The following is a 12,369-nucleotide window of genomic DNA, read 5'->3' as shown; positions in this document are numbered from 1 at the left end:
AAAAACAACTGAAGTGGAGATAAAAAACCTTTCAGAAAAAGAATTCAGAATAATGATAGTGAAGAAGATGCAGCATCAAGGAAAAAGAATGGAGGCAAGGATGGAGAAGATGCAAGAAATGTTTAACAAAGATGTAGAAGAACTAAAGAACAAACAACAGAGGTGAACAATACAATAACTGAAATGAAAAATACACTAGAAGGAATCAATAGCAGAGTAACTGAGGAGATAACAGAAGAACAAATAAGTGACCTCGAAGACAAAATGGTGGAAATCACTGCCGTGGAACAGAATAAAGAAAAAAGAATGAAAATAAATGACAGTCTAAGAGACCTCTGGGACAACATTAAACACACCAACATTCACATTATAGGGTTCCCAGAAGGAGAAGAGAGACAGAAAGGACCTGAGAAATAATTTGAAGAGATAATTGCTGAAAAATTCCCTAACATGGGAAAGGAAACATTCACCCAAGTCCAGGAAGAGGAGAGAGTCCCAGGCAGGATAAACCAAGAAGAAACACACTGAGACACATAGTAATCAAACTGAAAAGAATTAAAGATAAAGAAAAAAATATTAAAAGTGACAAGGGAAAAATGAGAAGTAACATACAAGGGAACTCCCATAAGGTTATCAGCTGACTTTTCAGCTGAAACTCTACAGGCCAGAAGGGAGTGGCACGATATATTAAAAGTGATGAAAGGGAAGAACCTTCAACTAAGAATATTCTACCCAGTAAGACTCTCATTCAAACGCTTCACAGACAAGCAAAAGCTAAGACAGTTCAGCACCACCAGACCAGCTTTGCAACAAATGCTAAAGAAACTTATCTAGGCAGGAAAGGGACCAGCAATTTAAAACAACCTTGTACATATACAGACTACTATATCAAAACCTCATGGGAATAACAAACCCAAAAACTACAATAGATACACTCACACACACACACAAAGAAGAAGAAAAAGCAACCCAACCACAACACTAAAGATGGTCATCCAACCAGAGGAAAAAAGAATAAGAGAGGAAGGGAAGAAAAAAGACCTACAAAAACAAACCCAAAACAATTAAGAAAATGGCAATAGGAACTTACATATCGATAATTACCTTAAATGTAAATGGATTAAATCCTCCAATCAAAAGACATAAAGACTGGCTGAATGGATACAAAAGCAAGACCCATACATATGCTGTCTGCAAGAGACCCACTTCAGACCTAGGGACACATACAGACTGAAAGTGAGAGGATGGAAAAAGGTATTCGATGCAAATGGAGATCAAAAGAAAGCTGCAGTAGCAATACTAATACTAGACAAAGTAGACTTTAAAATAAAGACTGTTAGGGGCTTCCCTGGTGGCGCAGTGGTTAAGAGTCTGCCTGGATGCAGGGGACACAGGTTCGTGCCCCGGTCCAGGAGGATCCCACATGCCGTGGAGCGGCTGGGCCCATGAGCCATGGCCACTAAGCCTGCAAATCTGGAGCCTGTGCTCCGCAACGGGAGAGGCCACAACAGTGGGAGGCCTGTGTACCGCAAATAAATAAATAAATAAATAAATAATAAAGACTATTATAAGAGACAAAGGACAGACACTACATAATGACCAAGGGATCAACCCAAGAAGAAGATATAACAATTGTAAATACATATGCACCCAACATAGGAGCACCTCAAAATGTAAGGCAAATGCTAACAGCCATGAAAGGGAAAATGACAGTAACATAATAATACTGAGGACTTTAACACTCTACTTTCATCAATGGACACATCATCCAGACAGAAAATCAATAAGGAAATACAGGCCTTAAATGACACATTAGACCAGATGGACTTAACTGATATTTATAAAGCATTCTATCCAAAAGCAACAGAATACACATTCTTCTCATGTGCACATGGAAAGTTCTCCAGGACTGACCACATGCTGGGCCACAGAGAGCCTTGGTAAATTTAAGAAAATTGAAATCATATCAAGCATCTTTTCTGACCACAATGCTATGAGATCAGAAGTAAATTACAAGACAAAAACTGTAGGGAATTCCCTGGTGGCGCCATGGATAAGAACCCGCATGCCAATGCAAGGGACATGGGTTCCAGCCCTGGTCCAGGAAGATTCCACATGCTGTGGAGCAACTAAGCCCACATGCCACAACTACTGAGCCTGCACTCTAGAGCCCACGAGCCACAACTACTGAGCCTGGGTGCAACAACTACTAAAGCCCATGCACATAAAGCCCGTGCTCCACAACAAGAGAAGCCACTGCAAAGAGAAGCCCACACACCACAATGAAGAGTAGCCCCCACTTGCCACAACTAGAGAAAGCCCGTGTGCAGCAATGAAAACCCAACACAGCCACAAATAAATTAATTAATTAAAAAAGAAGAAAAAAGAAAAAAACTGTCAAAAACACAAACACATAGAGGCTAAACAATATGCTACTAAACAACCAATGGATCACTGACGAAATCAAAAAATACCTAGAGACAAATGAAAACAAAGCACAATGATCCAAAACCTATGGGATGCAGCAAAAGCAGTGCTAAGAAGGAAGTTTATAGCAATACAAGTGTACCTCAGGAAACAAGAAAAATCTCAAATGAACAACCTAACCTTACACCTAAAGCAACTGGAGAAAGAAGAACAAGCAAAAACTAAAGCTAGTAGAAGGAAAGAAATCATAAAGACCAGAGCAGAAATAAATGAAACAGAGACAAAGAAAACAATAGCAAAGATCAATGAAACTAAAAGCTGGTTCTTTGAGAAGATAAACAAAATTAATAAACCTTTAGCCAGACTCATCAAGAAAAAAAGGGAGGATTCAAACCAATAAAATTAGAAATGAAAAAGGAGAAGTTACAACTGACACTACAGAAATACAAAGGATCATAAGAGAGCATCTATAGGGCAATAAAATGGACAACCTGGAAGAAATGGACAAATTCTTAGAAAGGTACACTCTCCCAAGACAGAACCAGGAAGAAACAGAAATTATGAACAGACCAATCACAAGTAATGAAATTCAAACTGTGATTTTAAAACTCCCAACAAACAAAAGTTCAGGACCAGATGGCTTCACAGGCGAATTCTATTCAACATTTAGAGAAGAGCTAACAGCTATCCTTCTGAAATTGTTCCAAAAAATTGCAGAGGAAGGAAAACTCCCAAATTCATTATGTTACTAAAACCAGACAAAGATACTACAAAAAAAAAAGAGAAAATTACAGGCCAGTATCACTGATGAATATAGATGCAAAAATCCTCAACAGAATACTAGCAATCCAAATCCAACAACACATTAAAAGGATCATACACCATGATCAAGTGGGATTTATCCCAGGGATGGAAGGATTTTTCAATTCCTGCAAATCAGTCAATATGAAACACCACATCAACAAATTGAAGGAAAAAAAATCATATGATCAACTCAATAGATGGAGAAAAAGCTTTTGACAAAATTCAGCACCCATTTATGATAAAAACTCTCCAAAAAGTGGGCATAGAGGGAACATACCTCAACATAATAAAGGCCATATATGACAAACCTACAGCTAACATCATACTCAACAGTGAAAAGATAAAAGCATTTCCTCAAAGATCAGGAACAAGACAAGGATGTCCACTCTTGCCACTTTCAACATAGTTTTCAAAGTTCTAGCTACAGCAATCAGAGAAGAAAAAGAAATAAAAGGAAAAGAAGTTAGATTTTCAGTTTGCAGATGACATGATACTATACATAGAAAATCCTAAAGACACTACCAGAAAACTACTAGAGCTCATCAATGAATTTGATAAAGTTGCAGGTTACAAAATTAATGCACAAAAATCTGTTACACTTCTATACACTAACAACAAAAGATCAGAAAGAGAAATTCAAGAAACAATCCCATTTACCATCACATCAAAAAGAATAAAACACCTAGGAACAAACCTACCTAAGAAGACAAAAGACCTGTACTCCAAAAACTATTAAGACACTGATGAAAGAAATCAAAGACAACATGAACAGATGGAAAGATATCATGTCCTTGGATTGGAAGAATCAATATTGTCAAAATGATTATACTAACCAAGGCAATCTATAGATTCAATGCAATCCCTATCAAATTACCAATGGCATTTTTCACATAACTAGAACAAAAAAATCTTAAAATTTGTATGGAGACACAGAAGACCCAGAATAGCCAAAGCAATCTTGAGAAAGAAAAGTGGAGCTGGAGGAATCAGGCTCCCTGACTTCAGACTATACTACAAAGCTATAGTCATCAAAACAGTATGGTACTAGCACAAAAATAGAAATACAGATCAATGGAATAGGATAGAAAGCCCAGAAATAAACCCATGCACCTATGGTCAATTAATCCATGACAAAGGAGGCAAGACTATATAATGGAGGAAACAGTCTCTTCAATAAATGGTGCTGGGAAAACTGGACAGCTACATGTTAAAAAAATTAAATTAGAATATTCTTTAACACCATACACACAAAAAAAAACTCAAAATGGATTAAAGACCTAAATGTGAGACTGGACACTATAAAAACACTTAGAGGAAAACAAAGGATGAACACTCTCAGACATAAATCACAGCAGTATCTTTTTCGATCTGTCTCCCAGAGTAATGGAAATAAAAACAAAAATAAACAAATGAGACCTAATCAAACTCAAAAGTTTTTGCACAGCAAAGGAAACCAAAAACAAGACGAAAAGACAACCCTCAGAATGGGAGAAAATATTTGCACATGATGTGACCAACAAGAGATTAGACTCCAAAATTTACAAACAGCTCATGTGGCTTAATATCATCAAAACAAACAACCCAATCAAAAATGGGCAGAAGACCTAAATAGACATTTCTCCAAAGAAGACATACAGATAGGCAAGAGCCACATGAAAAAATGTTCAACGGTGATAATTATTAGAGAAATGCAAATTAAGAGTACAATGAGATGTCACCTCACACCAGTCAGAATGGCAATCATGAAAAAATCCACAAACAATAAATGCTGGAGAGGGTGTGGAGAGAAGGGAACCCTCCTACACTATTGGTGTGAATGTAAATTGGTGCAGCCACTATGGCGACAGTATGGAAATTCCCTAAGAAGCCAAAAACAGAGCTACCATATAGTCCTGCAATCCCACTCCTGGGCATATACCCAGAGTAAAACATGGTCCAAAAGGATATATGCACCCCAATATTCATTACAGCGCTGTTTACAATAGCCAAGACATGGAAACAACCTAAATGTCCATCGACAGAAGAATGGATAAAGAAGATGTGGTACATGTATGCAATGCAATACTACTCAGCCATTAAAAAGAATGAAGTAATTGCCATTCACAGCAACATGGATGGACCTAGAGACTGTCATACTGAGTGAAGTAAGTCAGACAGAGAAAGAGAAATACGGTATGACATCGCTTATATGCAAAATCTAAAAAAAAAAAAAAGTTACAAATGAACTTATTTACAGAACAGAAACAGACTCACAGACTTAGAGAACAAACTTATGGTTACCGGGGGGAAGGGTGTGGGTCAGGGGACAGTTAGGGAGTGTGGGACTGACATGTACACACTGCTGTATTTAAAGTGGATAACCAACAAGGACCTACTGTACAGCACAGGGAACTCTCCTCAATATTCTGTAACAACCTAATTGGGAAAAGAATTTGAAAAATAATAGATACATGTATACGTATAACTGTATCACTTTGTTGCATACCTGAAACTAACACAACATTGTTAATCAACTATAATAAATATAAAGCTGAAAGTTAAAAAAAAACTGATGAAAGAAATAGGGCTCGAAAAAAACCCTATTATACAGGAGTTTTCCTTCTAACAGTTTACTAATTGCACATCAGCCAAGACTATCACATTGGAAACAGGGATAAATTTATTAGGTAGAGCTAGACATTGTAAAAACAAGACTCTACCTGATAACAAATACAATTTTACTTGCAAATATTACTAGCATATAAAATTAAAGAGGTAACAAATTCTTATAAAAATAAGATGTTAAATATTTCCAATGTATTAAATTCAAAAAAGCAAATGCTACAAGGCAAACTTAATGTACTACAAAAGAAAAGTACATCTAATGTGGGGAATATATCAATAACTGTGTAATATCTTGGTATGGTGACAGATCATAACTAGACTTATCGTGGTGATCATTTTGAAATGTACAGAAATATTGAATTACTATGTCATGTAACAGGAACTAACATAATGCTGTAGGTCAATTATAATTCAAAAACAAAGAAACTCAGAAAAAGAGATAATATTTGTGGTTATCAGAGGCAGGGGGAGGCAGAATTGCAAGACGGCAGTCGACATGTACAAACTTCCTGTTATAAGATAAATAAGTTCTAGGGATGTAATGTATAACATGATAAATATAATTAACACTGCTGTGTGTTATATAGGAAAGTTGTTAGGAGAGTAAATCCTAAGAGTTCTCATCACAAGGAAAATTTTTTTTCTATTTAATTCTGTATCTATATGAGAAGATGGATGTTCACTAAATTCATTGTGATAATCATTTCATGATGTACATAAGTTAAAATCATTACGCTGTACACCTTAAACTTATACAGTGCTGTCAATTATATCTCAAAAAAACTGGAAGTTGACAATGGTATAACTGGGATTTAATTCAGAACTCTCATTAATTTATGGGCTCACGTTAAACAATTGGTATTAGACACAATTATCTATAGGATGAAAATACGGTGAGTTTCAATAAAGTTTCAATAGCTAATTTTCTTAAAAACACTTTACTTAAGAGGAGACGCTTCAGGGATACTAAGAAACTATAAAATGTTTCTTTTATCGTGCATTTTTTTCCCTGCTGTAAGTCTAAAATTCCACTGTGACTTTGAAGGAATACTGAAGGGCACAAATTAGAAAGCTTTTTATTTAACTATTCCTACTCTACCCAGGAAAGCAATGAAGGTTTAACAGTGTCTTGATAGTATCTGATTGAGGCTACTTGTATAAATATAGGCCCACTTACACTTTTATATTGTAATTAAAGATAATTATTTCTGGGAAAAGAACAATTTGTAAAAAAAAAAAAATGTCTTTCATTATATGCAGATAGTACCTAGTGACCAATTGAAAGATTATGTCTACAGAGTCACAATACTTTAGAGATTGCCCTCATAAGAGTTGCAGCTGGTTTCTTGTATACATCAAAGATATCAGTCTCGTTTCCTTTTAGGTTTTCCTCCTCTATGAAAAAGACTATTTAAAATGTGAAAACAGCTGTGTTCCAAATGAAGTACAAAGAATTTTTACTTTGTAAAAAGTCCTCCAGTGAAGGACCCCATTTCTTGTGAATAATTTATAAAATCATTCAGAAAACAAAATACCTCAACTAGTTTGAAGCTATTAATAATCCAAGAGACCCTTGAAGATGTTAGTTTCACATTTGACTAATGTATAGATTTGTTTTGGTGAAAGCTTTTATAAATTATTTTACGATCTTTATAAGAAGAGACAAAAAGGAGAAAAGAAGTCAATTCATTAACCCGACAGGCAAGGAGGCCTACAGTGAATTTTCAGAAGTCTGGGATGTATTTACCTTTAAATTTGGGCTAATAGTGGCTTGTATTGGCATCCTCCTAGAGTCGAGAGAAATCTTAATGAATAAAGAATGTATTTCATAGTAGGAGGATAGACAGTGGGAAGCTAATAATAATAATCAAGTTAGCAGTAATATCACTTACTAGACATATCCATGGGAGTGACATTTAGAAAGAGTCAAACTAACATTATAACTTTATACCTGTATGCCCAGCCCCAACAACAAAAAAAAAAAAAGAAAATAATAATATTCAAATTTAACTTCTGGATTTTGTAAACAAATCAGGAGATGTATACAAATGGTAAATTTAGCAATTTTCTTTGTGTCACTAAAAAATCTCTTTACTTTCATGTATAAATAAAGTTAGTTAAAAAAATATTATTAAAAATGCAACAGACAAAAATTCAATTGGCAACAGTTTTCTGAGGTTCACTAACCTTTAGGTTGAGTATCAGACATTACAAGTGAAATGCTATCATCATCTCTTCGCTTTTCTTTAGTGTGTGCAGCCTGCTTTGCATAATTATTATCTGTCTGACTTGGTTGCGAACTCCTGCAAAACAAAATAATATTATACTCAATTCTTCTGAACACAAATGAATTTAGAAGCCAGCTGACATATATTCACGATAAAAATAACAGGTTACAAATGGCGTCCTATATAGCAGAGGATGTGATCTGAACAGTAAAAAGAATATTAAAATATGACTTGAGAAATAAGTTCTCATTCCTGTTCTACCTTTAAGTTCTCCATGCTTCTTTGGAAGGAAAAAAACAAGATAAGCACAACACAGAATTGTGCACATGCAAAATGAACAAAGAATAATACAAGTATTAAATACATCGAAGAGGTCTAAAAAGTAAAAATTCCACGAACACAAGTACATGATAATCACACTTATGTGTAATCAAAAATTAAGTCAAAGGTAATTGTTAATATGTTTCAAGCATGGTTCACATATCAAAAGTTATGTACAAAATAAAGTTTGGGGCTCCCCTGGTGGTGCAGTGGTTGGGAGTCCGCCTGCCAATGCAGGGGACACGGGTTCGTGCCCCGGTCCGGGAAGATCCCACACGCCGCGGAGTGGCTGGGCCCATGAGCCATGGCCGCTGAGCCTGCACGTCCGGAGCCTGTGCTCCGCAGCAGGAGAGGCCACAACAGTGAGAGGCCTGCATACCGCAAAAAAATAAAAATTAAAAAAAATTTTTTTAAATAAAGTTTGGAGTGTAGTTACAAATTTTACCTACGGAGAAAATAATTTAAAATATAACCTACTGGTTAAATACATAAAATATAATACTGTGTGAAAAACAAGTTTTGGATGATGAGCATAATATCACTATTAATGAAAACATAATACAACAGTAGTAGGGGATTTCAATACCTCACCCCACTTTCAGTAATCATTAGGTCATCCAGACCACACACACAAAAAAAAAATCAAAAAGGAAACATTGGATTGAACCGTAAACTTGACCAAATAGACCTGACATGCATTTATAAAACATAAACACAGAACATTCTCCATGATAAGTCACATGATAGGCCACAATGCAAGACTTAGCAAATTTAAGAAGACTAAAATCTACAAAATCTCTTTCCCAACCAAACAGTATAAAATGAGAAATCAATAACAGGAGGAAAGCTGAAAAATTCACAAGTATATGGAGGTTAAACAATATGCTACTGAAAACCAACTGGCCAAAGAAAAAAATCAAAAGGAAGATCAAGAAATATCTTCAAACAAATGAAAATGTGAGCATAAAATGTCAAAATCTATGGAATGTTCTACGAGGGAAGTTAATAGCAATAAATGCCTACATTAAAAAACAAGAAAGAACTCCAATAAACAACCTCACTTTACACCTCTTGGAACTAGAAAAAGAACACATGAAGCCCAAACTAAGCACAAGGAAAGAAACAACAAAGATCAGAGCAGAAGTAAATAAAATAAAAATAAGAAAAACAACAGAAAGGATAAACAAAACTAAGAGCTAGTTTTTTCAAAAAATAAAGTTGACAAACCTTTAGCTAGACGAACCAAGAAAAAAAAGACTCAAATCAAAACAGATCATCAAGAGACTACAATAAGTAATTATATGCCAACAATATGGATAACCTAAGAGCTGGTTTTCTGGGGGCAAAAAACCTTTTGGCTAGACTAAAGGAAAAAAGAGAAGACTTGTAAATAAAATCATTACAACTGGTAGCACAGAAATATGAATATATGAATATCATATGAATAAAATATGAATATCATAAGTGACTATTACAAACAATTGTACATCAAGTCATATAACCTAGAAGAAATGGACAAATATCTAGAAACATACAACCTACCAAACTGAATCATGAAGAAAAAGAAAATCTGAACAGATCAATAACAAGGAGACTGAATTAGTAATCAAAAACCTCCCAATACAGAGAAGCCCAGGACCAAATGGTTTCACTGGTAATTCTACCAAACAATTAAAGAAGAATTAATGACAATCCTTCTCAAACTCTTCCAAAAATTTTAAGAGGAGGGAACACTTCTATACTCATTTTGCAAGGCCATCACTACACTAATACCAAAGCCAGTTAAGAACACTACAGGAAAAGAAAACTATATACCAAAATACCCGTAATGCATTGAGATGTGAAAATTCTCATCAAAGTACTGGAAACCAAATTCCACAACACACGTTAAAAGGATCAAACACCATGAGCAAGTGCAACTTATTGCAGAGATGCAAGAATGGTACAACATCCAAAAATCAATCAATGTGATAAACCACATTAATAAAATGAAAGATGAAAATCATCTGATCCCTCAAAAGATGCAGAAAAAGCATTTGACAAAATTCAACAACCTTTCATGATAAAACCCTCAAAAACCTGGGTCTAAAAGGAACATACCACAACATAATAAAGGCCAATGTCACAAACCCACAGCTAACATCATATTAAACAGTGAAAAATTAAAAGCTTCACCTCTAAGATGAAGAACAAGACAATGGTGCCCACTCTCACCACTCTTATTCAACACAGTACTGGAAATCCTGGCTAGACAAATTAGACAAGAAAAAATAAATAAATAAAAGGCATCCAAATCAGAAAGGAAAAAGTAAAACTGTCATTTGCAGATGATATGATCTTATAGAAAGAAAACCCTAGAAAATCCAGCAAAAAACTGTGAGAATAAATGAATTCACTAAAGTTGCAGGATACAAAGTCAACACACTACAATCAGTTGCATTTCTATACACTAACAATGAACTATCTGAAAGAGAAATTAAGAAAAAATACCATTTATAACTATAGCAAAAAGAATAAAATTATACTTATGAATAAATATAACCTAGAAGAAGAAAAACCTGTACACTGAAAACTATAAGATACTGATGAAAGAAACTGAAGACACAAATAAATGGGAAGATATTCTATACTCATGGATTGGAAAAATTAATTTTGTTAAAATGTTCATCCTACCCAAAGCAACCTACAGATTCAAAGCAATCCCTATCAACATTCTAATGGCCTTTTTCACAGAAATAGAACAGTCTTAAAATTTGTATGGAACTACTAAAGACCCCAAATAGCCAAAGCAATCTTGAGAAAGAAAAACAAAGCCAGAGGAATCACACTTCATGATTTCAAACTACATTACAAAACCACAGTAATCAAAACAATATAGTATTGGCATAAAAACAGACACATAAATCAATGAAACAGAATAGAGAGCCAGAAATTAATCCATGCATATATGGTCAACTCCTGTATGATAAAGGCGCTAAGAATACACAATGGGAAAAGGAGAGTCTCTTCAATAACTGATGTTGGGAAAACTTGACAGCCACATGCAAAAGAATGAAACTGTATAAATATCTTATACCATATACAAAAATCAACACAAAATGGATTAAACACTTAAATGTATGACCTGAAACCATACAACTCCTAGAAAAAAACATGAGAGTAAGTACCTTCACAATGATCTTGGCAATGATTTTTTGGATTAAACACCAAAACAAAGGGAACAAAAGAAAATTAAAAAGTGGGACCAAAAAGCTGCACAGCAAAGGAAACCTTCAATAAAATTAAAAGGCAACCCATGGGGCTTCCCTGGTGGCACAGTGGTTGAGAGTCCGCCTGCCGATGCAGGGGACACAGGTTTGTGCCCCAGACCGGGAAGATCCCACATGCCGCGGAGCAGCTGGGTCCGTGAGACATGGCCGCTGAGTCTGCGCGTCCTCCGCAACGGGAGAGGCCACAACAGTGAGAGGCCCACGTACCAAAAAAAAAAACAACAAAAAAAAGGCAACCCATGGAATAGGAGAAAATATTTGTAAATCATGTATCTGATAAGGGAGTTAATATCCAAAATATATAAAGAATTCATACAACTCAACCAAAAAAGTAGAACAATTTCATTGAAAAATAGGCAGAAAAACCGAACAGAGGTTTTTCCAAAGAAGACTACAAATGACCAACAGGTACATGAAAAGGAGCTCAACATCCACTAATCATCAGGGAAATGTGTATCAAAACCACAGTGAGGTATAATCTCACACATGTGAGAAAGACTATTATCAAAAGATAAGAAAGAAGTGTTGGCAAGAATGTGGAGTGCTGTGGGAATGTAAATTACTGCAGCCACTATGGAAAACAGTATGAAGGTTCCTCAAAAAATTAAAAATAGAATATACGATCCAGCAATTCCACTTCTTAGTATGTATACTTAGGAAACAAAAGCACTCTCTCAAAAAGATATACACACCCCCATGTTCACTGCAGCATTATT

General features: G+C 35.2%; 1 protein-coding gene across 23 annotated transcripts in view; it reads right to left on the bottom strand.

The window, feature by feature from the left end:
• Positions 1–12,369, bottom strand: part of SENP7 (SUMO specific peptidase 7) — a 172,469-nt gene that overhangs the window by 47,903 nt on the left and 112,197 nt on the right. For all 23 annotated transcript variants that reach the window (XM_067739034.1, XM_067739033.1, XM_067739047.1 and 20 more), the window contains one exon: positions 8,023–8,138. In XM_067739034.1, the coding sequence (XP_067595135.1) occupies positions 8,023–8,138 (116 nt within the window). The remainder of the gene's footprint in view (positions 1–8,022; positions 8,139–12,369) is intronic.

This window comes from Pseudorca crassidens, chromosome 5, assembly GCF_039906515.1.
Source record: "Pseudorca crassidens isolate mPseCra1 chromosome 5, mPseCra1.hap1, whole genome shotgun sequence".
NCBI classification, from domain to species: Eukaryota; Metazoa; Chordata; class Mammalia; order Artiodactyla; family Delphinidae; genus Pseudorca; species Pseudorca crassidens.
Note: the sequence above shows the minus strand (reverse complement) of the source record. Positions and strands in the feature narration are given on the sequence as shown.